This window comes from Lissotriton helveticus, chromosome 1_1 (assembly GCF_964261635.1).
Source record: "Lissotriton helveticus chromosome 1_1, aLisHel1.1, whole genome shotgun sequence".
NCBI classification, from domain to species: domain Eukaryota; kingdom Metazoa; phylum Chordata; class Amphibia; order Caudata; family Salamandridae; genus Lissotriton; species Lissotriton helveticus.
In genome coordinates, this window is record NC_136057.1 from 1,509,881,055 (window position 1) to 1,509,906,156 (window position 25,102).

General features: G+C 43.7%; 1 protein-coding gene across 3 annotated transcripts in view; it reads right to left on the reverse strand.

Annotated features, from left to right (window-relative positions):
* NTMT2 (N-terminal Xaa-Pro-Lys N-methyltransferase 2) overlaps positions 1-25,102 on the reverse strand; it is a 690,813-nt gene that overhangs the window by 170,721 nt on the left and 494,990 nt on the right. For all 3 annotated transcript variants that reach the window (XM_078686827.1, XM_078686836.1, XM_078686844.1), the window contains one exon: positions 22,872-23,047. In XM_078686827.1, coding sequence (XP_078542953.1) covers positions 22,872-23,047 — 176 coding nt within the window. The remainder of the gene's footprint in view (positions 1-22,871; positions 23,048-25,102) is intronic.

Consider the following 25,102-nt stretch of genomic DNA (forward strand, 5'->3'; position numbering starts at 1 on the left):
TGAATAGAGAAATCTGCATTGAGTACTGGGGAGGGGTAGCTCCTTGTCCTGAATAGGACTGTGCCTGGCAAGGTGAATGCTGGCTCCACCTCCTACAGTGCGTCTGATGACAGACCCCCTCTTTCTGAAAGGAAGGATGCAGCCTGGTAAACAAAGTGCTCCAGGCCTGAGCAGAACTGGTTCTGGCTGGGTCCATTGACTAGAGACTTTTGAGAACAAAGACTTTTGGGGTATAAATATCTGTGCCCAAACCCCTGATGTTTGGTATTGCTCCTGGATGTCAAGAGGAACCTCTGTCCGTGTTACTGAAGGAATCTGGAGGAGAGGACTGTCCTTGTGCTTGTGTGCTGTTTCTTGGATTAGCCTGCAGTAATTCCCCTTGGACTTGGAAGAAGAGGGAAAAGGTCTTTTGAGAGACTTTTATTTTTGCTAAGCAATCACCCAAGGGCTAGAAGAGAGCTAGCCTCCTGCTGGAGTCACAGGCACATCTGACTCCCCCAGCAGCCTCCTGATTCCTCCCAGTGAGGATTTCTATCTGCAGGTGAGACCCCTGTGAGTCTCAGGGCCTCTAGTTCTACTACAGAGAAGAGAGAGCTGAGAATCGCCGCTAACGCGGTTTGGGAGCCGTCGCAGCTGAAGAGCGTAAGAAAAAAACACGCGCTGCTGCCGCCGAGCGCTCGCAAACCAAAGATCATCGTATTGCACGCTTGCGGGCCCCAAAGTGCTCGCTAACCCAAGAGATCATCGCATCGCACGTTTGCGGGCTTTTCGAAGGCTCGCTGACCCCGGATCATCGCATCGAGATCATCGCAGATCATCGCAGCTCGGACGCCGTGCGTCCGCCATTTTCTCCGCATCGCACCCGGATCTTTGCTCCCTTTTGTTGCCATTTTCTTTCATCGCAACAAGATCGCACACGCAACAGGATCAGCGCATCATCCTCCCTGGCGGCAAGGATTCAACGCATTGCCGGCCTAGCGTGGGGAAAATCATCGCTACAGCTCCTTTGCGACATTTTGTTTGTTTTGCTACGAAATCTAGGTACTTTGTAAGTAAGAGGTTCGCAGAGACTACTGCTCTGAACTGAACCCCTATTTGAACCCTTTGAGCTCTTTTTTCCAGCTTTTCAAGAGTACCCCCATTTTCCAGTATTGTGGCTTTTTACCGTTATTGGTCTTGTGTTAAGTCTATATATAAAGATACTTATTTTTTTATAACTACTTGTGTGGTGTCCCTTTGTAGTGTCCTTCACTGTGTTACTGTGTATGATCATAAATGCTTTACACACTGCCTCTGAGATAAGCCTAACTGCTCGTGCTACATTACCACAGGGTTGAGCAGCGGTTATCAAAGGGTGTAGCCCCCTAACTCTGACTTAGGAAGAAGGGTCCATACTTTGACTGTGGCCAGCCACTGACAACTAGAGACCTCCATTTCTAACAGGGTGCAATCACACAACCCTGTTTTATCTCTTTGTTCAAGTGGATCTTGGCTGTTGCACATGTCTCTGTGAGCTTGGTGCGGACCCAAGTGCCAGTATGAAGTGAGATGATAGCTGCGAGGAGTTTGCTAGGAATACACCACTTTGCGAGTTTTGCCCACAGTATGTTGTGGTCGATGCCATTGAAGGCGGCCCAGTAGAGGGGTGGCGACCTCTGTGGCCTTCGTTGCCAGATATGATAGTGCGATGGCATTGTCCAGTGTTGATGAGTTCGGCTGAAATCCTGTCAGGTATTGCGGTATAATTAGTTTTTTTGTTATCCATACCTCTACTCTTTCAAGAGCACTTTTGCAAATGCCTTCCCATCGACGTCCAATAATGCAATCAGTCTGTAGTTCTCCGGCCGTGAAGCATCCCCTCTTTTTATAAATGGGTTGCATGATCGAACCTTTCCATGAGTCTGGAACTACTGAGGTATTGTACCATTGGTGAAATATGCTATGCATGTGAGGGGCCCAAAAATCTTGATCTTCGTTGAAGATGCTGCCGGGTGGCCCATTAGGCCGGGAAGCCCCATCCTTCCTGATTCCCTTGAGGGTGGTTAGAATGTATTTTCTGTTGGTGCAAGGTCCTCTGCCTCATTCTCTTTGGGGTAATTTCTTTCTAATTCCATGGTTTTTGCCACGGGTTGCCTTGGTCGACATATAGCCTTGTTGTGTGGGCTGCCGATTTGTTGGCAGATAGAGCATTATGGATGTGGCTTCCACCATTTAGACCAGAGGTCTTCAAACTGTGGGGCTCCCCGGCCTGGGGGGGGGTGTGAATGTGTTCCCAAGAGGGGGGGCAAGGAGTCTGCGATTACATGTAAAAAAGATAGCCTGGAAGCGCAAAAAGCACGTTTCCAGGCTGTCTTCTTTAACATGCAGCAGTTGAAGCCCATTGAAAAGTGTGAGGATTGGATTGCTTTCCTCTGTGTTTAAGTGGGAAATTGTGTGGGGTTTTTTCTTCGCATTTTACTTGCTTTTTACTGTTGAACGATATTCTGTTGTAATTTTAATTAATCATACAATAACTTTATTCTTGTTTTGGTTCAGATTCTTTCTGTGGGTAGGTGTTGCTGTGTAGGAAACAACTGGGTTATTTAAAATATTTGTGCTCATGGGTGTCTCAGAGAAAGCTACATATTTGTAAGTGTAATTTCCTGTGTGCCTGTAAGATAGTAAAACATATGAAGTATGTGCATGCATGTGTGTGTGCGTGTGTGCATGTATGTGTGTGTGCATCCATGCTTGTGTGCATGTCAGAGTTATATATGCAAGCAACATGGCCCAAGCAACAAGAGAGGGAGGCAGAGGGCTAAATAGACTTTTTGATAATGGTGTTTTTTCACACAAAGCAGCAGAAAGCCTTCTTTGGCCATCTAGCCTAGAAGTAATAGCCCTGTTTATTGGGCAGAGTCGACAACCTGCTTCGCAGATCTGTAGGCTTCATTGGTTCTGCAGTTGCAGGCCATAATTGCTGTGCCAGTGTTCTTGATCTTCTAAAGAATGGTCCAAGGGAGGGGAAAAATTTAGGCAGAGGAGACCCTCACCTTGGTTTGGGCATCAAAGAGGGAGAGGGACACAGAGATGGGAGGGAGATGGATGATGAGACATGGGAGGGATAGGAATGGTGTGAGATGGGAGCTCACTTTAACAAACGTCAGAGACGACAGCAAGGCAGTACCTATCCTTAGTAAAACTGGTGCAGTGACACTTTTGCCCAGGTGCCCACTGCATCATAATTATGAATGTTTTGTAATACCAAGTGGACATGGGGCCTCATTTTCTTTGCTAGTGTTAGAACAGATGGGGTCCTTGGCACAGAAATGGGAGTCAGCATGCAGTAGCTCATTTTCTTTCCAAAAGAGACAAGGCTTGTTTCAAGTTTGAAGTGATGGTCAGACAAAAGGCAGGGAAAGTGTGAAAGAAGAAGTGATAGCCTGCTACTCAGGGCTACAGCTAGCAATAGTGCAGCAGGTGGAGTGCATTGGGGCCCACAGAACCCCAAATATGTGCAGTAGTGTTTTTGGTGAAAATATTTTCTTGTTTAATGCTGTTGCTTTTTTATAAGTCCCACATTTAGTGTGGATACTGAGCTACGGAATCGCAGCCCTGAAATGATCTCATGATCCTCGCCCTCTGTGGTCATCCCTACTCCTCCCACTGCCCAGATCTTTGCCATATAGTTTTGGAGGGGGAGCCCACTTCAAAGTATTTTGCTTAGGGGAGGCTCAGGGCAAAAAAGTTTGAAGACCTCTGATTTAGACCATTAACATAGCTCCAAAACTCCCTGTTCTTATTGGGTGGTTCTAGCAGAGCATAGATGTGTTTCCATTTTTCTTCAGCGTTGATTTGTTTCAACTGCCAGACAGTTTTTTAATGCAGTTTTCTAGTTGTTTTAAAAAATGTGTCCATCCGTGGGCACTTTTCTATCTTGTACTGTGACTGCCGGATGGCACCTCAGTTTGCTCTCTCTGAATGCTTTGATGTTGATGAGATTGATTGGCCCATTTAAAGTGTGTTTGCCTTCATATGTGGGTTACCTTCCTGCAATCAGAGCATTAGATAGCAAGGCCATGATTTCTGGCCAACTTTTCTGAAGTCAAGTCAAGTCAAGTCAAGTCATGAAATTTGTATAGCGCACTACATACCCAGAGGGTTTCAAGGCGCTTAGGAAAGGGGGGAGGATTATTTGTCAAATATCCACGTTTTAAGCTGCTTTCTGAACGCTAGGTGATTCTGGGTGAGGCGAAGGTAAGCGGGGAGTGAGTTCCATGTTTTGGCAGCCAGGTATGAAAAGGATCTGCCTCCCATGGTGGTCTTGTTGATGCGAGGTACAGTGGCGAAGGCTTGGCTGGAAGAGCGAAGTTGGCGGACGGGGGTGTAGAAGGACAGCCGAGAGTTGAGGCAATCTGGTCCGATGTCGTAGAGCGATTTGTGTGCGTGGGTAAGCAGTCGGAAAGTGATCCTCTTATTGACGGGTAGCCAGTGGAGGTCTCTCAGGTGACCAGAGATGTGTTCGTTGCGTGGGATGTCTAATATGAGCCTGGCTGATGCGTTTTGGATTCGTTGGAGTTTCTTCTGGAGTTTAGCGGTGGTGCCTGCGTAGAGGGTGTTTCCGTAATCCAGTCGGCTCGTGACCAGAGCATGGGTGACTGTTTTCCTTGTTTCGGATGGGATCCAGCGAAATGTTTTTCTGAGCATGCGAAGAATGTTAAAGCAGGAGGAGGATACGGCGCTGACTTGTTTGTTCATTGAAAGTGAGGAATCTAGGATGACGCCTAGGTTCCGTGCGTGGTCTGTCGGGATGGGTGCTTTTCCGAGGGCTTCCGGCCACCAGGAGTCATCCCAAGCCGAGGGGGATGTGCCTAAGATGAGGACTTCTGTTTTGTCTGAGTTCAGTTTCAGGCGGCTTTGTTTCATCCATTCTGCGACTTCTTTCATTCCTTCGTGTAGGTTAGTTTTGGCGGTGCTGGGGTCCCTGGTGAGAGAGAGGATAAGTTGAGTGTCATCCGCGTAGGAGATGATGTTGAGATTGTGTCGGCGAGCGATGGCAGCAAGGGGGCTCATGTAAACGTTGAAGAGGGTAGGGCTGAGTGAGGATCCTTGTGGTACGCCGCAGATGATTTCAGAGGCCTCGGACTTGAATGGTGGGAGGCGGACTCTCTGGGTTCTTCCATTGAGGAACGAGGTGATCCAGTCAAGTGCTTTTCCTTGGATTCCGATGTTGTTGAGGCGTTGTAAAAGGGTGTTGTGGCAGACTGTGTCGAATGCTGCAGAGAGGTCAAGGAGGATGAGGGCGACTGTGGCTCCATTGTCCAGTAGAGTTCGAATGTCGTCTGTTGCTGCGATGAGGGCGGTCTCAGTGCTGTGTTTTGCTCGGAAGCCAGATTGTGAGGGGTCGAGGGATTTGTTGGCTTCGAGGAAGGCGGCGAGCTGGTTGTTGACTGCTTTCTCGATGACTTTGGCCGGGAATGGAAGAAGCGAGATGGGGCGGTAGTTTTTGAGTTCGGTGGGGTCTGCTGTTGGTTTTTTCAGAAGGGCGGTGAGTTCAGCGTGTTTCCAGTCATCCGGGAAGGTGGCGGTGTTGAAGGAGCAGTTGATGACGTCTCGGAGGTGCGGAGCTATGACGGAGTCTGCTTTGTTGAAGATGTGGTGAGGGCATGGGTCTGTGGGGGATCCAGAGTGGATGGAGTTCATCAGGCGGATGGTGTCCTCGGTGGAGATTGGGTTCCAGGCGTTAAGGGTGTTAGCGGGGGGAAGATGGTCTGCAGATGGTAGGGTGGGTTGGCTTCCGGGTTGGTTGTCGAAGCTGTTGTGGATGTCGACAATCTTGTTGTGGAAGAAAGAGGCTAGGGAGTCGCAGAGGGTTTGAGAGGGGGTGATGTCGTTGGAGTTGGCCGAGGGGTTGGAAAATTCCTTGACGATGTTGAATAGTTCCTTGCTGTTGTGGGCGTTGTTGTCAAGTCGATCCTTGAATGATGTTTTCTTGGCTTTTCGGATCAGTTGGTGGTGAGTACGAATGGCGCTTTTGAAGGCATCCTTGTTGCTGGAGGATGGGTCTTTCTTCCAGGTCTTTTCAAGGGAGCGGCACAGTTTCTTGGATTTCTTGAGGTCATCGTTGAACCATGAGGCCTTCTTGTTTCCAAGTTTGTGAAGACGTTTTTTCAGTGGTGCTAAGGTGTCGGCGGTGTTGGATAGCCAAAGGGTGAGGTTGGAGGCGGCTTCGTTGGCATTAGAGGAGAGGGCTGGGGGGTTAAGAAGGAGCGATGAGGAGATCTGGTCGATGGTGATTTTGTTCCAGTTTCTTTGTAGAGTTGGTTGGTGGTGGTTGATGGGTTTTGGTTTGTTGTAGGCGAAGTGAACGCAGCTGTGGTCAGTCCAGAGGAGCTCCGTAGTGTGGCTGAAGGAGACATGATTGCTGGAGGTGAAGATTGGGTCGAGTGTGTGACCTGCGATGTGGGTGGGGGAAGTGACCAGTTGTTTAAGTCCGAGGTTGGCGAGGTTGTCTAAGAGGGTGGCGGTGTTGCGGTCGTTGAGGTTTTCGAGGTGGAAGTTGAGGTCTCCTAGGAGGATGTAGTCTTTGGAGGGGAGCGCGTGTGGGGTGATGAAGTCTGTGATGTCTTCACTGAATTTTGCGCGGGGTCCTGGTGGTCTGTAGAGGAGGGTGCCTCTGAGAGTTGTCTTGGGGTCGATGTGGATCTGGAAGTGAAGGTGTTCGGAGTTAGCGAGGTTGGCGTCGGAGTTGGTGGAAATGCGGATGGATTTCTTATGGACGATAGCGATTCCTCCTCCTGTATGGTCGGTGCGGTCCTTGCGTGTGATCTTATAGTTTTCAGGGATAGCGATGGCGATGTCAGGGGCGGAGGAGGCGTTCATCCATGTTTCCGTTAGGAAGGCGACGTCAGGAGAGATGGTGTCTAGTAGGTTCCAAAGGTCAATGGCGTGCCTGTGGACCGAGCGGGTGTTGAGAAGGATGCATTCTAGGTGGTTGGGGTCGGGAATCTGTGGTGTGGTCGTAGCGGAGATGTTGTCGGTGCCGCTGAATCTGCAGGAGTAGCATGAGAAAGGTCCATGGGTGTGTCCAGGGGCGGCTTGGACGCAGTTGGGGGCGCGGCCGGGGTTGAGGGCTAGGAGGGTGGAGGCATCGTAGGTAATGCGGGAGGGCTGGGCAGCGCGAGGGGCAGGGGGTCTGGCGCTGGGCGCGGTCCAGGCGCGGACGGGCGTAGACGGGCTTACCTTTGGCGCACCTTCGGCGCGGATTGGGCGCGGTCGCTGCGCGTGAACGCTGCGCGCGGGAACTACTGTCATATATGGAGAGTGGAGGGGGAGGGGCGAGGGCGGTTCAGCTGGGAGGCGGGGCGGGCTAAGGAGGACGACAATAACAACAAGATGGAGGCGGAGGGGTCAGACCGGCAAGAGGGCTCGGGGTAAAATGCTATTTATGCACAGAGTCGCGCTAGCAAGACCAAATGTTAATGAGCAAAGCGGCGAAATGATCTAAGCAGTCTGCAACAAAGTAACGTTGTCAATTACACAATGCAGGTCGGCAATTACACTATGTGAATGGGCAGCGCGGTAAATTAAGCAGGCAGGCGGCAATCAGAGCACACAGAAGGCAGTAATAACAGTCAGAGTACAGAGTGAATGAGATGCGCAGCAAAAAGATACCACAACAGCAGCAGGGGAGCGACCACTCGGCTTGGGAGCAAGGAGTGAGTCACGGCGCTTCCAGGTCAGGACGCGCTGTTTGTTGATTGTGGGAGGGCGGTTCAGCTGGGAGGCGGGGCGGGCTAAGGAGGACGACAATAACAACAAGATGGAGGCGGAGGGGTCAGACCGGCAAGAGGGCTCGGGGTAAAATGCTATTTATGCACAGAGTCGCGCTAGCAAGACCAAATGTTAATGAGCAAAGCGGCGAAATGATCTAAGCAGTCTGCAACAAAGTAACGTTGTCAATTACACAATGCAGGTCGGCAATTACACTATGTGAATGGGCAGCGCGGTAAATTAAGCAGGCAGGCGGCAATCAGAGCACACAGAAGGCAGTAATAACAGTCAGAGTACAGAGTGAATGAGATGCGCAGCAAAACGATACCACAACAGCAGCAGGGGAGCGACCACTCGGCTTGGGAGCAAGGAGTGAGTCACGGCGCTTCCAGGTCAGGACGCGCTGTTTGTTGATTGTGGGAGGGCGGTTCAGCTGGGAGGCGGGGCGGGCTAAGGAGGACGACAATAACAACAAGATGGAGGCGGAGGGGTCAGACCGGCAAGAGGGCTCGGGGTAAAATGCTATTTATGCACAGAGTCGCGCTAGCAAGACCAAATGTTAATGAGCAAAGCGGCGAAATGATCTAAGCAGTCTGCAACAAAGTAACGTTGTCAATTACACAATGCAGGTCGGCAATTACACTATGTGAATGGGCAGCGCGGTAAATTAAGCAGGCAGGCGGCAATCAGAGCACACAGAAGGCAGTAATAACAGTCAGAGTACAGAGTGAATGAGATGCGCAGCAAAACGATACCACAACAGCAGCAGGGGAGTGGGGGCCAATAGTGCTTATAACCGGTTTTGACTTGTTGTATCTAGCTTGACTTATGGCTCCCCATTTAATTAGTTTTATCGGTGCTGTTTCATTGTTTAGATTGAGCATTTTACCAGCAGTTAGATGTTCCTCATGCATCATGGTGCTTATATTGACGAGGATGGATATTGGATGGGGATCGCTTGGTGATCGCTTGCCAAAGTGTGTAGCACGTTATATTCTTCGCACCTCTTCAGTTTATTCTTGCTCAGGAAGATGTAGTCTAGTGTGGAGATGTTTTTAAATGTAGGTTGTTGTTTCCTGTTTGTCTGCCTTACTTAGTTCATGGACTCCAGTTTAAATTAATTGATGCATAGCATAGCTATGCATTCGTTCACTGTCACTGTTTACTTTTCCTAAGAGCCAGTTTCCATGCAGGTCAATGTGTCTTGGACCTCCAAACCCAGGACCATGATGACAATGACATACTGCAAACTAAACAAAACAAGAAGATACTTTGATGTGGATGACTGCATTTTGAGGACTAACGTAAAGGCAACATGTAGCCAAATGTCATGCATTATTGCCAGATTGTGAATGAGGCCATTATCGAACTACACTTACCATGCACGTGACAGGGAATGTGTAGTTGTAGAAGGATTTTAGACAGAACAGGCATGCTGTGATTTTAGGGTACACATTCCTACAATGCTGAGGCCCTGCACTGTACTTTGACATGCATATCCCTTTTACTTAAAGGTATACAGCACCTTGGCACTCCAGTATAATAATGTTTTACAATCTGGAATGTGCACATCATTGACACAAGGTATTTTCAATGGCAGTGCAGCTTTTGATGTGGGCAATGTGGATGAGTCTACTTTAATAGGTTCTCTCAAACTGTTTTAGATGTGATCATGTGTACTTCATTTAGCTGCACAGATGAAAGTAGCAGGTAAGCCTTTACAATTGCTTGTGGCATATTTCCAAGGTGCTGTTGCATCAGGACCATCATCAATTTTAGGTTTAATGCGGAAAAGCATGATTCACAATATATACAAGACAGTGTTGACCTACTTGATGTGGGTTGGTCAAACCTTGTTAAGGAGGCACACTTTCATTATGTATGTACCTGGGGTCGTGTGTACTAACCTGTAACGTTACGCAGCTTTGGTCTTCTTGCACCGACACAGGGCTCAGCCACTTCTGTGAAGCGTTGCTCAGACTAATTCACTCCATTACTTTGAGGCATGGATTTTCGGCATGTACATGCAATAAATGTAGCTGGCTAGTCCCAATGCAGACACTCTAGCACCATTGTGCATGACTACCTACTTTTGCGCTAGGCAACTACATTGATCAGCAGGGCATGTCATGGCACAGGACTGAGCCATATACTTGTACATGCAGTGCGGTGCTGTTTGGAAATTGGCTGAGGGCTGTGTTGATCCAAGTGGGCTGACCCAATGCTCAGTGGCTTTTGGGCCCGTATCACCTCAGGAGTGTCACTTTGAGTGGCTTTCTTGTGGCAATATGTGCTTCGCCTTAATTACAATGCAGCATTAAGCCACTGTATATAGCTTAACACTGCCTTGTATATGAGGCATCATTTCATGCTTTATTGAGCGTGGATGGGGAGGGCAATGGGTTTGGCAGTAGGCGTTCCACCTCAGAACCCTTTTTTTTTTACAATGTCTCCTATTTACAAGGGCAGTGTAAATGGGAGTAAACACAAAATTAGAGCCAGTGAATTCAGGGGCTTAAACAGGCAAACAGCCTTTGGGATAAGCTTCCCCTACAGTTAGGCAAACCACCGATCTGTTGACTTTCCGGAAGCAACTGAAGACCTGGCTGTTTCAGTAAACAACCTAACTGTCTCTTCTTCCTTTTCTGTTTTCTCCTTTCACTTCTCTTCTATGCTTTTAGCTTTTGGTTTTTTTCTGTCTTAGCGCAGGGACACTCTTTGAATAGCTGTGCGCTCTATTAGACTATTTTAACATAACATAACATTACATAACAGAATGGGTTGAACACCCTTGATGAATGGAATACAGTAATTACAACCACATAAAGCACCCCTTTTCCACCCTTAGATAACATATTCCCTTAGGACCCAACATCTTGAGCTCTCAGGTCGTTGCCTGGTTTCATCCTCTGTATGCTTTCACCAACACCTAATGATTCTGTGCATTATCTTGGCTATTCTTGAAACGTATTGTTCCCACTGTAAAATTCTTTGTTGGAGTATGTATTGGCATGTAGCCATTCACCAGATCAATTGATTCAATGTAACTATTGTGTTTTTACCTTCAGTATGTTTTTTTACTCATTTGACTCATTTACTGCCAGCATACTGTGTCATACCTTCCTAGTTATCTTCATAACAAGTATGTTGTATTAATTACCTGAATGTCACTATATGCATTCTTCAGTTCACCTTTGGTCTGCCCCCTGCACCGGCAGCCATAAGAGTATTTCCTTGACTAAAATTGAATTATTATTCTATTGTTTAGTTTTCTAACTTTGTTGGCTCTTCCAAATTAATCAGGAAGTCCCTGCCAACATCTCTTTAATTCGAATTCCTTTTTCACAATTCTGTGGATCTCGCTCCTTACAAACTGCATCCCCAGTGGCGCCTCGAACCCACTAACGCATGATGCATTCTCCCCTTTCCAACTCCCCAAAGTTCCCCCCGGGGTACCGCACTACCGCTATTCTTTTCCATGTCTAGTTATCCAGCCCCATGTGATTAACACCACGTGACCCCGCACCAGCTCCTTCTAACCTCGCCCACACTAACAAGGCTGGAATCGGATGATTTACTCGTTCCTCCGTAAGCTTTGAGACTCGCTCCTCTGCTCGAGTGGTTAATCCCACGGACATCACGCTGCCTGATTTTAATTTTAGATTACCATTACGCCTCCAAGATCACTCTTCAAGCGATCCTGACACCGGCTTGACTCCTCTCTTCCCCCACCTTCTTACAGAATTACCCTACATGCCCATTAATTTGGCCGCTTCAGGATCCATACCAAACCCTGCCAAGACCCTTCTTTCTGTATACAACGTCTTTGAACTCCACGTTGGGGTAATTATTTTATTCATACATCTCATGCCTCATGCCTTGTGGCCTATCGTAATTCTAAACAGCTTGCTGATCCTGCCCATTCGCCCCAGATCTGTCTTAATACTCTGAATACTTACAGATCTTGATTACTACAGATCGCCCAGACCATCCCATGATTAGGTAACTTCTTTTCTTTCTTTTCCTTTCCCCTCCGCTCTTTGTCCCCTTGGACCACTCATGTTTTGATCTATTCTCCCTTTCAATTTTCCTCAGAGCACTACCCTGTAACTAATGACCATTGTCCTGATGATGACCTTCAATAATTAAGGTTGAAACGCCGTTAATATCCCAGCTTAGAACTCAGACGCCATGGTGGTCAAACTAATTACTTGACTATTTTTGTATATAAACTGCATATTTTTTTGACCACCTTTATTTAATCTTATATCGCCGTTCACGCTGTGTTTCACAACCTTGTCACTGTGCCGTCCACCCTCATTAGCACGCCCAGTGCCCACCCTGTGTGTAATGGTCATTGTATAATTATGTACTTTAGTGCTGCCTAACTACTTACGGAATTATAACTCGTTTTTCCACACCCTACCTGTATGTTGTGGTCTCTCTACCTTTTTGCCAAACTGTGCAACCACCGATGTGTGAAAGCATCCCTGTCATGGGCACACCATAGGTTCTTTGTAAAAAGACTCCATCAAAGTTTCTTTAAAGTTTCAAAAATTTCAAAAGTTTCTTTATTTTTCAAAACTGATATTTCAATTCATATCAAGCTTAATGTATATTTCATCATGATACATCATTCAGAGGCGTTGTTTATAGTATGCATTATTAAATACTCCAATGAATTTCGGGCGTCTTGGCCCTTGATCAAGGAGACCTAAAACATAAGGATGTAGCAGTCAGCAAGCTTATAACCAGCAGATTGACATATAACACATATAGCGTCTTACATTGGTGTGTAATCATGGCTCTAAGTGAAAATATACAAACATAAACAAACATAAAGGTAGCGTGGTGTTAACTACACAAAACTCATTGTGCTTGGTAAAGAAATGTAAAGTGAGGTGAGCAACAGCGAGCTTTGCTCACTAAACAAGGGTGGGACTGTGAGTTAAATTCGGTAGCCTAGCATAAATCGAAGCAAAAGGGTATGCTCAAAGTAATGTGGGTAGAACTCGACTTAGACCATAGCAAGTGACATCGCCTCTACGAATCGTATGAGCAAATATTAACAGTGACAGTCACCCGTATATATGTTAGCAAAAAGGGTCCAAAACTTTTTCAGGTTCCAGGTGAGTAGTCTCAAATGTATACGAATGTTTGGGGAGTGTCATTACCAGTTAAGAAATAGCGCGAATCGGCTACTTCAATCACGTGGGGTGGGTGTAACGTGTAAAAATAAACAAAAGACAATGTGTACTGCTGGCGAATGTGGCGACCATGATTAAGAGTGTCAATATATCAACATAAATAGAAATAGTAGATGCAATTTGCACTGTAAACCACATAGTCAGGAAATATCACATCAGAAAACTACCAGAATAGGTGGCTAAATAAAACAACTGAATTCCAGCCGATCATTTAGTCCAAACGGCTTAATTGATTGTAATTTGTAAATCCATGCAATCTTGCGTTGTAACAAATGTTTATTATTGTCTATGCCTTCTCGTTTTTTGATGATTTCAAGAACCATAAATTTCAATTGTGAAATGTTGTGTTTGAATTCCATAAAGTGCGCAGCAATATTTGATTTTTCGTTGTTGGTTCTTATGTTGGATTTATGTTCCTTGATGCACACTTTTATTTTCCTTTCGGTTTTGCCAATATAAATTTTGCCACATGGACATTTCACTAAGTAAATTAGGTTGGCAGAATCACCCGTTGCGTTCACCTTTAGCTTGATATCATGCCCCTTCATGGGGTGTGTAGACACGTTGCCTTTAATGACATTATTGCAGCTGCTGCAATTCAAACATGCTCGAGTACCTTTATTTTCTATTACTTCACATGGTTCTTTGTTAAGGATTTCTTGGATGTTCGCATGTCTAGTGTATGCAAACACGGGGGGTGTCTCAAATATGCCTTGAAAATCGGGCTCCATCTTCAAAATTGGCCAGTGTTTTAATATTATCTCTTTGAATGTTTTACTCATAGTGGAGAATTTTGATGCCAACACCCTTCTAGAGTCTTCAGTTTTTGTTCTTCTATTTAGTGTGTCATCTCTTGGAATCAGAGCTACACGAGCTTTTGCTTCTTCCACAATCTTGCTAGGATACCCTCTATTGCTGAATCTCTTACCCATTTCTTCAATACGTACTTCAGCTAAATTTGGATTAGAGGTAATTCTTTTAGCACGAAGCATTTGTGAAAAAGGTAAATGTCTTTTCAGTGCATTTTGGGAAAACTTGAAAAAGGAAGTGTATTATTGCGATCTGTGGCTTTACAATGGAGGTCAGTAGCAAAACCCAAGGGGGTTATGGTGATTGATACATCCAAAAATATAATGGATGTATGATTAATTTCCCAAGTGAGTTTGATTCTGTCGTCAATAGTGTTCAATTTCATCAACGATTGTTCAAGGTTTTGTTTGGTGTCTTTACAGATAATGAATAAATCATCAATGTATCGGACATATAATTTCAGATTGTTAGTCCAATTAATTTCTCCATAGATGTTATTGTCCTCATATTGTTTCATGTAGGCATTTGCATATGTAGGAGCAGCGCAATTACCCATGGACATCCCAGATAATTGCAAATACCATTCCTAATCATGTTCAAAATAGCTATGGTAGAGGGTAAATATCATTAGTTCCATTAAGAATTGCTGCATAGAGGGTTCAATGTCACTGTTTAAAATGATATTTTCAATTGCCTCAATTCCCCCCATGGGGGATAGAAGTGTACAATGAGTTTACATCAGCAGTACACAATAGTAGCTGTTCACCTGGGTTAATGGTAACTTCTGATAATTTTAACAAAAACTCGGTGGTGTTCTTGATGGAGCTTTTCATACTTTTCACCATCGGTTGCAGGTATCGATCCAGAAATTTCCCCACCGGTTCATGCAGGGAACCTCTGGTAGATACTATGGGCCTAAAAGGTGGGTCCTCAAGGTTCTTGTGCATTTTAGGCGTCATGTGAATAGACGGGCTTTTTGGGTGTTGTTGAAGTAAGTATCTTTTAGTTTTGTCATCAATAGTTCCTATGTCCAATGCTTTATTTAAAATTTCATTGAGTTTGTCTTTGAATAAGTTCGTAGGATTCCCATCCAATTTAGAATATATTTGTTCATCCAAGATGTGTTCTTTGACCTTTCTGTTGTACATATCTGTATTCAAAATGACCAGGGCTCCCACTTTATCTGCTTTGATACATTTGATGTTGCAATTGTTGGCAATTTATTTCAGGGTATCTTAGTCCTTCTGTGTGATGTTTTTTCGGATTTTCTTTTTGAAATTGAGTTTTGAAATGTCTTGTTTCACTAAGTTTTCAAAAAGATCGATACATTTATGGCTACAAGGTGCTTGAAAAGTACTAGGTGGTCTTAAGCCCATCAATTGATCAGGTTTTTGCTGGGTAGATGGAGGTAACACATTATCAAAAAAATGTCGATCTTAGTTTCCGAATAAACTTAAAGGTACTGATGTCTAGTTCCAGTAGATTTGTCTGGGTAGTGGGAATGAAAGATGTTCCTTTCTCCAATAGTCTCATTTCATGCGGTTTCAAAACGGTGTCAGAAATGTTTATAACTAGGTGTTTTTCTTCTTGACAACCTTCTTTTCGGTGGTACTCCGTGTATTGGGGTGAGCTTTTTCTATGTTTTTTGCCCCGCCTGGGTCTTCTCTTGAGTCCGGGCTTTCCTCTAAAAAAGGTGCCAAAGTGGCTGAACTATCATTCTGATCTGATGGTGGGGGCTCGCTGGATCTCGCGGATGTTCCCGGAAGATTTGTACGATTTTTGGGATGGTTTGAGGTGTCACTTCCCGATGAGGATGTGTCGGTTTGTTGGCTATATGGTTTATTTCTCCTCCTTTGGGCATATACATCTGCCCATGTATAAACCTCCCCAAGTTTATAATCCAGGGTATCCCTTCTGAATTTTCGGATCTTTCTATCATTAATTTCTTTTGAATGTTTTTCTAATTGGACTTTGATGTCCTCTAATGTTTTAGACCATTCATCTGATGTTATGATGTCAGCTAGTTCTTTTTCAATTTCTTTGATTTACTTATTCAGATCAGCAAGTATTTGAGATAATTCTTCCACAATTAGTAAGATTAAATCCAGGCTGCATTTATTTAGAATAGCATTCCATTTCTCTTGAAACAATTTTGAGTTCTTGCATAAGGAGGGTTTTAGCGCTATCCTTAGTCCCCGGGGAATGCGTGATGCTCTGTGATATTTTATTAAAGTGCTCGCATGGAGTTTCTGAAATATTTCACGTTTGGATAAGTATATCAATTGTCTGATGCATTGTTCCTTCGTGCGGCTTGATGTTTCTTGTGCTATGTCCTCATTAATTAAGGCATATATGCGGTTGGTTTCATCTTCATTAAAGGCTAGTGTGCTAGCTTTAGCGTCTGTAGATCTTGTAATTTCCTCGAACTGCATTTTGAGTTTGAGCGTGCAACCCGCCTCAGTAGGACGGTAGAGGAAGAATTGATAAAGCGAACAGCGAGGGGTTGGACTGCTGTTTTTCCACAGGTTTATATCAAATATCAAATTTCAATTAGTTAGGGTGCTCCTACAGGTGACATGTCCATCCATCCAAGTCAATACATAATGTAAAACTGTGCAACCACCGATGTGTGAAAGCATCCCTGTCGTGGGCACACCATAGGTTCTTTGTAAAAAGACTCCATCAAAGTTTCTTTAAAGTTTCAAAAATTTCAAAAGTTTCTTTATTTTTCAAAACTGATATTTCGATTCATATCAAGCTTAATGTATATTTCATCATGATACATCATTCAGAGGCGTTGTTTATAGTATGCATTATTAAATACTCCAATGCATTTCGGGCGTCTTGGCCCTTTATCAAGGAGACCTAAAACATAAGGATATAGCAGTCAGCAAGCTTATAACCAGCAGATTGACATATAACACATATAGCGTCTTACATTGGTGTGTAATCATGGCTCTAAGTGAATATATACAAACATAACCAAACATAAAGGTAGCGTGGTGTTAACTACTCAAAACTCATTGTGCTTGGTAAAGAAATGTAAAGTGAGGTGAGCAACAGTGAGCTTTACTCACTAAACAAGGGTGGGACTGTGAGTTAAATTCGGTAGCCTAGTATAAATCAAAGCGAAAGGGTATGCTCAAAGTAATGTGGGTAGAACTCGACTTAGACCATAGCGAGTGTCATCGCCTCTACGAATCGTATGAGCAAATATTAACAGTGACAGTCACCCGTATATGTTAGCAAAAAGGGGCCAAAACTTACTGCAGGTTCCAGGTGAGAAGTCTCAAATGTATACGAATATTTGGGGAGTGTCCTTACCAGTTAAGAAATAGTGCAAATCGGCTACTTCAATCATGTGGGGCGGGCGTAACGTGTAAAAATAAACAAAAGACAATGTGTACTGCCGGCGAATGTGGCGGCCATGATTAAGAGTGTCAATATATCAACATAAATAGAAATAGTAGATGCAATTTGCACTGTAAACCACACAGTAAGAAAATATCACATCAGAAAACCACCAGAATAGGTGGCTAAATAAAACAACTGAATTCCAGCCAATCATTTAGTCCAAACGGCTTCAATGATTGTAATTTGTAAATCCATGCAATCTCGCGTTGTAACAAATGTTTATTATTGTCTATGGCTTCTCGTTTTTTGATGATTTCAAGAACCATAAATTTCAATTGTGAAATGTTGTGTTTGAATTCCATAAAGTGTGCAGCAATATTTGATTTTTCGTTGTTGGTTTTTATGTTGGATTTATGTTCATTGATGCACACTTTTATTTTCCTTTCGGTTTTGCCAATATAAATTTTGCCACATGGACATTTCACTAAGTTAATTAGGTTGGCAGAATCACACGTTGCATTCACCTTTAGCTTGATATCATGCCCCTTCATGGGGTGTGTAACCACGTTGCCTTTAATGACATTATTGCAGTTGCTGCAATTCAAACATGCTCGAGTACCTTTATTTTCCATTACTTCATATGGTTCTTTGTTAAGGATTTCTTGGATGTTCGCATGTCTAGTGTATGCAAACACGGGGGGTGTCTCAAATATGCCTTGAAAATCGGGCTCCATCTTCAAAATTGGCCAGTGTTTTAATATGATCTCTTTGAATGTTTCACTCATATTGGAGAATTTTGATACCAACACCATTCTAGAGTCTTCAGTTTTTGTTCTTCTCTTTAGTGTGTCATCTCTTGGAATCAGAGCTGCACGAGCTTTTGCTTCTTCCACAATCTTGCTAGGATACCCTCTATTGCTGAATCTCTTACCCATTTCTTCAATACGTACTTCAGCTAAATTTGGATTGGAGGTAATTCTTTTAGCACAAAGCATTTGTGAAAAAGGTAAATGTCTTTTCAGTGCATTTTGGTGAAAACTTGTTCAAAATAGCTATGGTAGAGGGTAAATATCATTAGTTCCATTAAGAATTGCTGCATAGAGGGTTCAATGTCACTGTTTAAAATGATATTTTCAATTGCCTCAATTCCCCCCATGGGGGATAGAAGTGTACAATGAGTTTACATCAGCAGTACACAATAGTAGCTGTTCACCTGGGTTAATGGTAACTTCTGATAATTTTAACAAAAACTCGGTGGTGTTCTTGATGGAGCTTTTCATACTTTTCACCATCGGTTGCAGGTATCGATCCAGAAATTTCCCCACCGGTTCATGCAGGGAACCTCTGGTAGATACTATGGGCCTAAAAGGTGGGTCCTCAAGGTTCTTGTGTATATTAGGCGTCATGTGAATAGACGGGCTTTTTGGGTGTTGTTGAAGTAAGTATCTTATAGTTTTGTCGTCAATAGTTTCTATGTCCAATGCTTTATTTAAAATTTCATTGAGTTTGTCTTTGAATAAGTTCGTAGGATTCCCTTCCAATTTAGAATATATTTGTTCATCCAAGATGTGTTCTTTGACCTTTCTGTTGTACATATCTGTATTCAAAATGACCAGGGCTCCCCCTTTATCTGCTTTGATACATTTGATGTTGCAATTGTTGGCGATTTTTTTTAGGGTATCTTGGTCCTTCTGTGTGATGTTTTTTCGGATTTTTTTTTTAAATTGAGTTTTGAAATGTCTTGTTTCACTAAGTTTTCAAAAAGATCGATACATTTATGGCTACAAGGTGCTTGAAAAGTACTAGGTGGTCTTAAGCCCATCAATTGATCAGGTTTTTGCTGGGTAGATGGAGGTAACACATTATCAAAAAAAATGTCGATCTTAGTTTCCGAGTAAACTTAAAGGTACTGATGTCTAGTTCCAGTAGATTTGTCTGGGTAGTGGGAATGAAAGATGTTCCTTTCTCCAATAGTCTCATTTCATGCAGTTTCAAAACGGTGTCAGAAATGTTTATAACTAGGTGTTTTTCTTCTTGACAACCTTCTTTTCAGTGGTACTCCGTGTATTGGGGTGAGCTTTTTCTATGTTTTTTGCCCCGTCTGGGTCTTCTCTTAAGTCCGGCTTTCCTCTAAAAAAGGTGCCGAAGTGGCTGAACTATCATTCTGATCTGATGGTGGGGGCTCGCTGGATCTCGCGGATGTTCCGGGAAGATTTGTACGATTTTTGGGACGGTTTGAGGTGTCACTTCCCGATGAGGATGTGTCGGTTCGTTGGCTATATGGTTTATTTCTCCTCCTTTGGGAATATACATCTGCCCATGTATAAACCTCCCCAAGTTTATAATCCAGGGTATCCCTTCTGAATTTTCGGATCTTTCTATCATTAATTTCTTTTGAATGTTTTTCTAATTGGACTTTGATGTCCTCTAATGTTTTAGGACATTTATCTGATGTTATGGTGTCAGCTAGTTCTTTTTCAATTTCTTTGATTTCCTTATTCAGATCAACAAGTATTTGGGATAATTCTTCCACAATTAGTAAGATTAAATCCAGGCTGCATTTATTTAGAATAGCATTCCATTTCTCTTGAAACAATTTTGAGTTCTTGCATAAGGAGGGTTTTAGCGCTATCCTTAGTCCCCGGGGAATGCGTGATGCTCTGTGATATTTTATTAAAGTACTCGCATGGAGTTTCTGATTTATTTCACATTTGGATAAGTATATCAATTGTCTGATGCATAGTTCCTTCGTGTGGCTTGATGTTTCTTGTGCTATGTTTGAGTTTGAGCGTGCAACACGCCTCAGTAGGACGGTAGAGGAAGAATTGATAAAGCGATCAGCGAGGGGGTGCACTGCTGTTTTTCCACAGGTTTATATCAAATATCAAATTTCAATTAGTTAGGGTGCTCCTACAGATGACATGTCCATCCATGCATGTCAATACATAATGCCAAACTGTGCAACCACCGATGTGTGAAAGCATCCCTGTCGTGGGCACACCATAGGTTCTTTGTAAAAAGACTCCATCAAAGTTTCTTTAAAGTTTCAAAAATTTCAAAAGTTTCTTTATTTTTCAAAACTGATATTTCAATTCCTATCAAGCTTAATGTATATTTCATCATGATACATCATTCAGAGGCATTGTTTATAGTATGCATTAATAAATACTCCAATGCATTTCGGGCGTCTTGGCCCTTTATCAAAGAGACCTAAAACATAAGGATATAGCAGTCAGCAAGCTTATAACCAGCAGATTGACATATAACACATATAGCGTCTTACATTGGTGTGTAATCATGGCTCTAAGTGAATATATACAAACATAAACAAACAAAAAGGTAGCGTGGTGATAACTACACAAAACTCATTGTGCTTGGTAAAGAAATGTAAAGTGACTTGTGCAACAGCGAGCTTTGCTCACTAAACAAGGGTGGGACTGTGAGTTAAATTCGGTAGCCTAGCATAAATCGAAGCGAAAGGGTATGCTCAAAGTAATGTGGGTACACATTCGCCGGCAGTACACATTGTCTTTTGTTTATTTTTACACGTTACACCCGCCCCACGTGATTGAAGTAGCCGATTTGCGCTATTTCCTAACTGGTAATGACACTCCCCAAACATTCGTATACATTTGAGACTACTCACCTGGAACCTGAAGTAAGTTTTGGCCCCTTTTTGCTAACATATACGGGTGACTGTCACTGTTAATATTTGCTCATACGATTCGTAGAGGCGATGTCACTCACTATGGTCTAAGTCGAGTTCTACGCACATTACTTTGAGCATACCCTTTCGCTTCGATTTATGCTAGGCTACCGAATTTAACTCACAGTCCCACCCTTGTTTAGTGAGCAAAGCTCGCTGTTGCTCACCTCACTTTATATTTCTTTACCGAGCACAATGAGTTTTGTGTAGTTAACACCACGCTACCTTTATGTTTGTTTATGTTTGTATACATTCACTTAGAGCCATGATTACACACCAATGTAACACGCTGAATGTGTTATATGTCAATCTGCTGGTTATAAGCTTGCTGACTGCTATATCCTTATGTTTTAGGTCTCCTTGATAAAGGGCCAAGACGCCCAAAATGTATTGGAGTATTTAATAATGCATACTATAAACAACGCCTCTGAATGATGTATCATGATGAAATATACATTAAGCTTGATATGAATTGAAATATCAGTTTTGAAAAACAAAGAAACGTTTGACATTTTTGAAACTTTAAAGAAACTTTGATGGAGTCTTTTTTACAAAGAACCTATGGTGTGCCCACGACAGGGATGCTTTCGCACATCGGTGGTTGCACAGTTTGGCATTATGTATTGACATGCATGGATCGACATGTCACCTGTAGGAACACCCTAACTAATTGAAATTTGATATTTGATATAAACCTGTGGAAAAACAGCAGTGCACCCCCTGGCTGTTCGCTTTATCAATTCTCTCTTCCTTTTTCCCATTCCCTCAATTGTGATTCATTTCACTGTTTTTGAATTGTCCTATCCTAGTATCCTCCAGTTGAGACTTTGTTTTTGGTGCACACTACGCCCAGTCTCACCTGGGTAAACGGGCCCTACTCCTGTTAATTGTTATTTTATTTTTCCCATGAAACATGAAAAAAGTGATGTGAGGCTGGCTAGCGTGAGTTTTCCAGCTGCTAATTGGTAGGCAGTTACTTTTTAAACATTAGCGGCAAGATTTGTATTGCCGCGACGCTACTGTTTACTGCAAAAATTGCCACAGCGAGCTGTTCCTATCGCCATGTAGCGACATACTGTAAATATGTCAGTACCATGGCAATAGTTTTCGACGATACACAGCGTTAAGAAATTTGCCGCTAAGCATCGTTAACTTTGCTTAGTGGCAAATCTTGAAATGTTACCCCTCTGTTTTCCACGACATTGCTGTCAGTTTATTAAACATTTCCTAAATTAGGCCAGAACAGAAAAAAGTCAACAAGTTTTTCACATTGGACATGAACAGATCCAGCACCTCAGTGTTTACATTTCTTTTGAACGAAAGGTGAATTGTGTATTAGCTTCTGCTGATCCTAGGAAAATGTTTTCAAGCTTTCAGTAACTTACTTTTTATTGATACGCAAAGATTTTTGGTTCATATTTGCAAGACCCTTTTGCAACCACAGCGTCACTAAAAGTGACGTTGTGGTGGCCATAGGAGCTTCGCCATATTTACAAGGCAGCGTTAAGCCACTTAACATGGCTTAATGGTGTCTTGTAAATGAGGCCCCTTCCACTCTACACTTAGCGTGAAAGAGGCGGGCAATGGGTGTTGTGGTGAGCTTTCCACCCCAACACCCATTGCATTTTGTTTATGTGGCACCTTCCTGCACATAAACAATCATTGAAGTTAACCTAGGCACCCTTGCACTATGTCACAAACCTGCTCGTTCTATGTGAACAACATAAATTTAGCGCCAGCGCAGGGCTAGATCATATTCTAGTAAATATGGTGCAGCTCTGTGTTTCTAAAGTGACGAAGCGTGTTGTTAGTCTTCTTGGGCTTAATGACACACTTCGCCCCTTTATTGTAAATATGCCCCTCTGTGTGAGTCAAAAATCTGATTACTTTCACTGTTGTTGATAACAACAGAATTGTGAACACCAACATCTTATAATGCCACACAAAACACTGTCCAGTTTCAAGTGAACTTATAATGCGACTGCTGCATGTGTGCCCACCCAACATACCAATTCAATAGGACAAGAATATTTTTTTCTTACCCCGATAAACTTTCTTAGAAATTGCCGCGACGATGCAATATCAGTATCTGATAGCTCAAGGAAGTCACCCATCATACCCTCCTCTGTCGCTGGCACATCCTTATAGAAGTTTCTTGATCTGGCATAAAACTGTATCTCGCCATCAATAACTTGGCTCGTCAAGGCATAAAGCTTAACTGAAAAAGATGAATACAGAGTCATTATTTTGTTGTTTTAACAACAATCCAAATATCACCAGTAGTACTACTATACTACTACTAATAATACTAATACTAATAATATATACAATATTAATGCGTAATAAGATGAATACATGTTCTTTGAAATTCACTAAAACAGGCAAATCTCTAAGGGAAGTATTTGGTGATGTGTGGGTATTTCTAATTACTGACCTTTTGTTGAAGTGCAAATTTTGTTTTTGGCTTCTTATTAGAGACTTTTAACTCCAGATTCCTCACCCTTTGAATACTTATCAGGTGTCAGGCTGGACCAGAACATTTTAAACAACACCCCTGCACCCGACAGGTAGCGCCACACAGCTCCACAATGATGTCACTCCACTCTGAAAGGAGCATGCAAGGCCCCATTTAGGCATCACTCATTTATGCTGACATCAGTTACTTTCTATATGTGCCAACAGCCACAGACCCGGAGCAAATCCTCATCTCATGAGACAATTTCTCAAAACAATTGTGGAAAAATTCTAAAGTGTTCAAGGGACTATGTCACCCCCCCAAATCTACAGCGTTCAATCCCTGTGGCAAATGACAAAAAGAAAAAGGTCTGTGACAGATTAGCAAGTGGTATTTCTTTGGTTCTTAGGGTCAGACTACAACTCCAAGGCATGCAGTGACTGTGCCCTGATGCCCCCCAAGATCCTCCGGGATCAGAAAACAGAGCTGCATGTTTAGAACCACTGCAAGATTCTGCGTCTTGTCTAGTTGAGGTCCAAGGGGAGGTTCCGGGACTGCTTCTGAGCTCCATTACTTAACAGATTATCGTTGTGGTCCAAATGTTTGTGTAAGTCAGAGAAAAAACATAAAAAGTCTAAGCAAGACTTGGCCCCTTCTCGTCACGTTCAATTAACCCAAAAGGCGGGAGAGCCTCGATGTGCCTCCCAGTGACACACTAGAAGCTGTTTCCACTAAGAGGCGACACTGACCCTTGTCCTGAGGCAGCCCGAGCTCCCAGGGCAGTTAGCTACGTGGGAGCCAATCAAATAATTCTGTGATGCTGTGCTGCTGCTTTATCAAAAAACAACAAGTGATGGACTGAATGTGGATCAATGTCACACACTCCCCCAGTCAAAAGATCTGGGCCCAAATCCATCGTTTTTTTGCACTCCACACCACCCTGGGTCAGATAATGGCTTTATGCAAATCAGCTCTGACCCTGTTGCCCCATGGGAACAGTCCAGTCCGAACTACAACAGCCATATCTTTCCCAGACCGGAATCAAGCATCCGAGGACCGGACCGGTTTCGAGGTAACACCTCTCTTCAGCCCGGCTAGCTTGACTCCAAGTGGTGTGGAGTGCCTGGGACCCACGTCTGGGCATCCCCAGCGCACTTAGGGCGGCAATTGCAAAAAACAACAAGTGATGGACTGAATGTGGATCAATGTCACACACTCCCCCAGTCAAAAGATCTGGGCCCAAATCCATCGTTTTTTTGCACTCCACACCACCCTGGGTCAGATAATGGCTTTATGCAAATCAGCTCTGACCCTGTTGCCCCATGGGAACAGTCCAGTCCGAACTACAACAGCCATATCTTTCCCAGACCGGAATCAAGCATCCGAGGACCGGACCGGTTTCGAGGTAACACCTCTCTTCAGCCCGGCTAGCTTGACTCCAAGTGGTGTGGAGTGCCTGGGACCCACGTCTGGGCATCCCCAGCGCACTTAGGGCGGCAATTGCAAAAAAACAACAAGTGATGGACTGAATGTGGATCAATGTCACACACTCCCCCAGTCAAAAGATCTGGGCCCAAATCCATCCACCAAGGACATGGCTTTTGTAGTTCGGACTGGACTGTTCCCATGGGGCACAGGGTCAGCTCTGATTTGCATATTGCCATTGTCTAACCCAGGGTGGTGTGGAGTGGAAAAACGATGGATTTGGGCCCAGATCTTTGGACTGGGGTGAATGTGTGACATTGATCCACATTCTGTCCATCACTGTTGTGTTTGCCATTACCGCTCTAAGTGTACTGGGGATGCTCAGACGTGAGT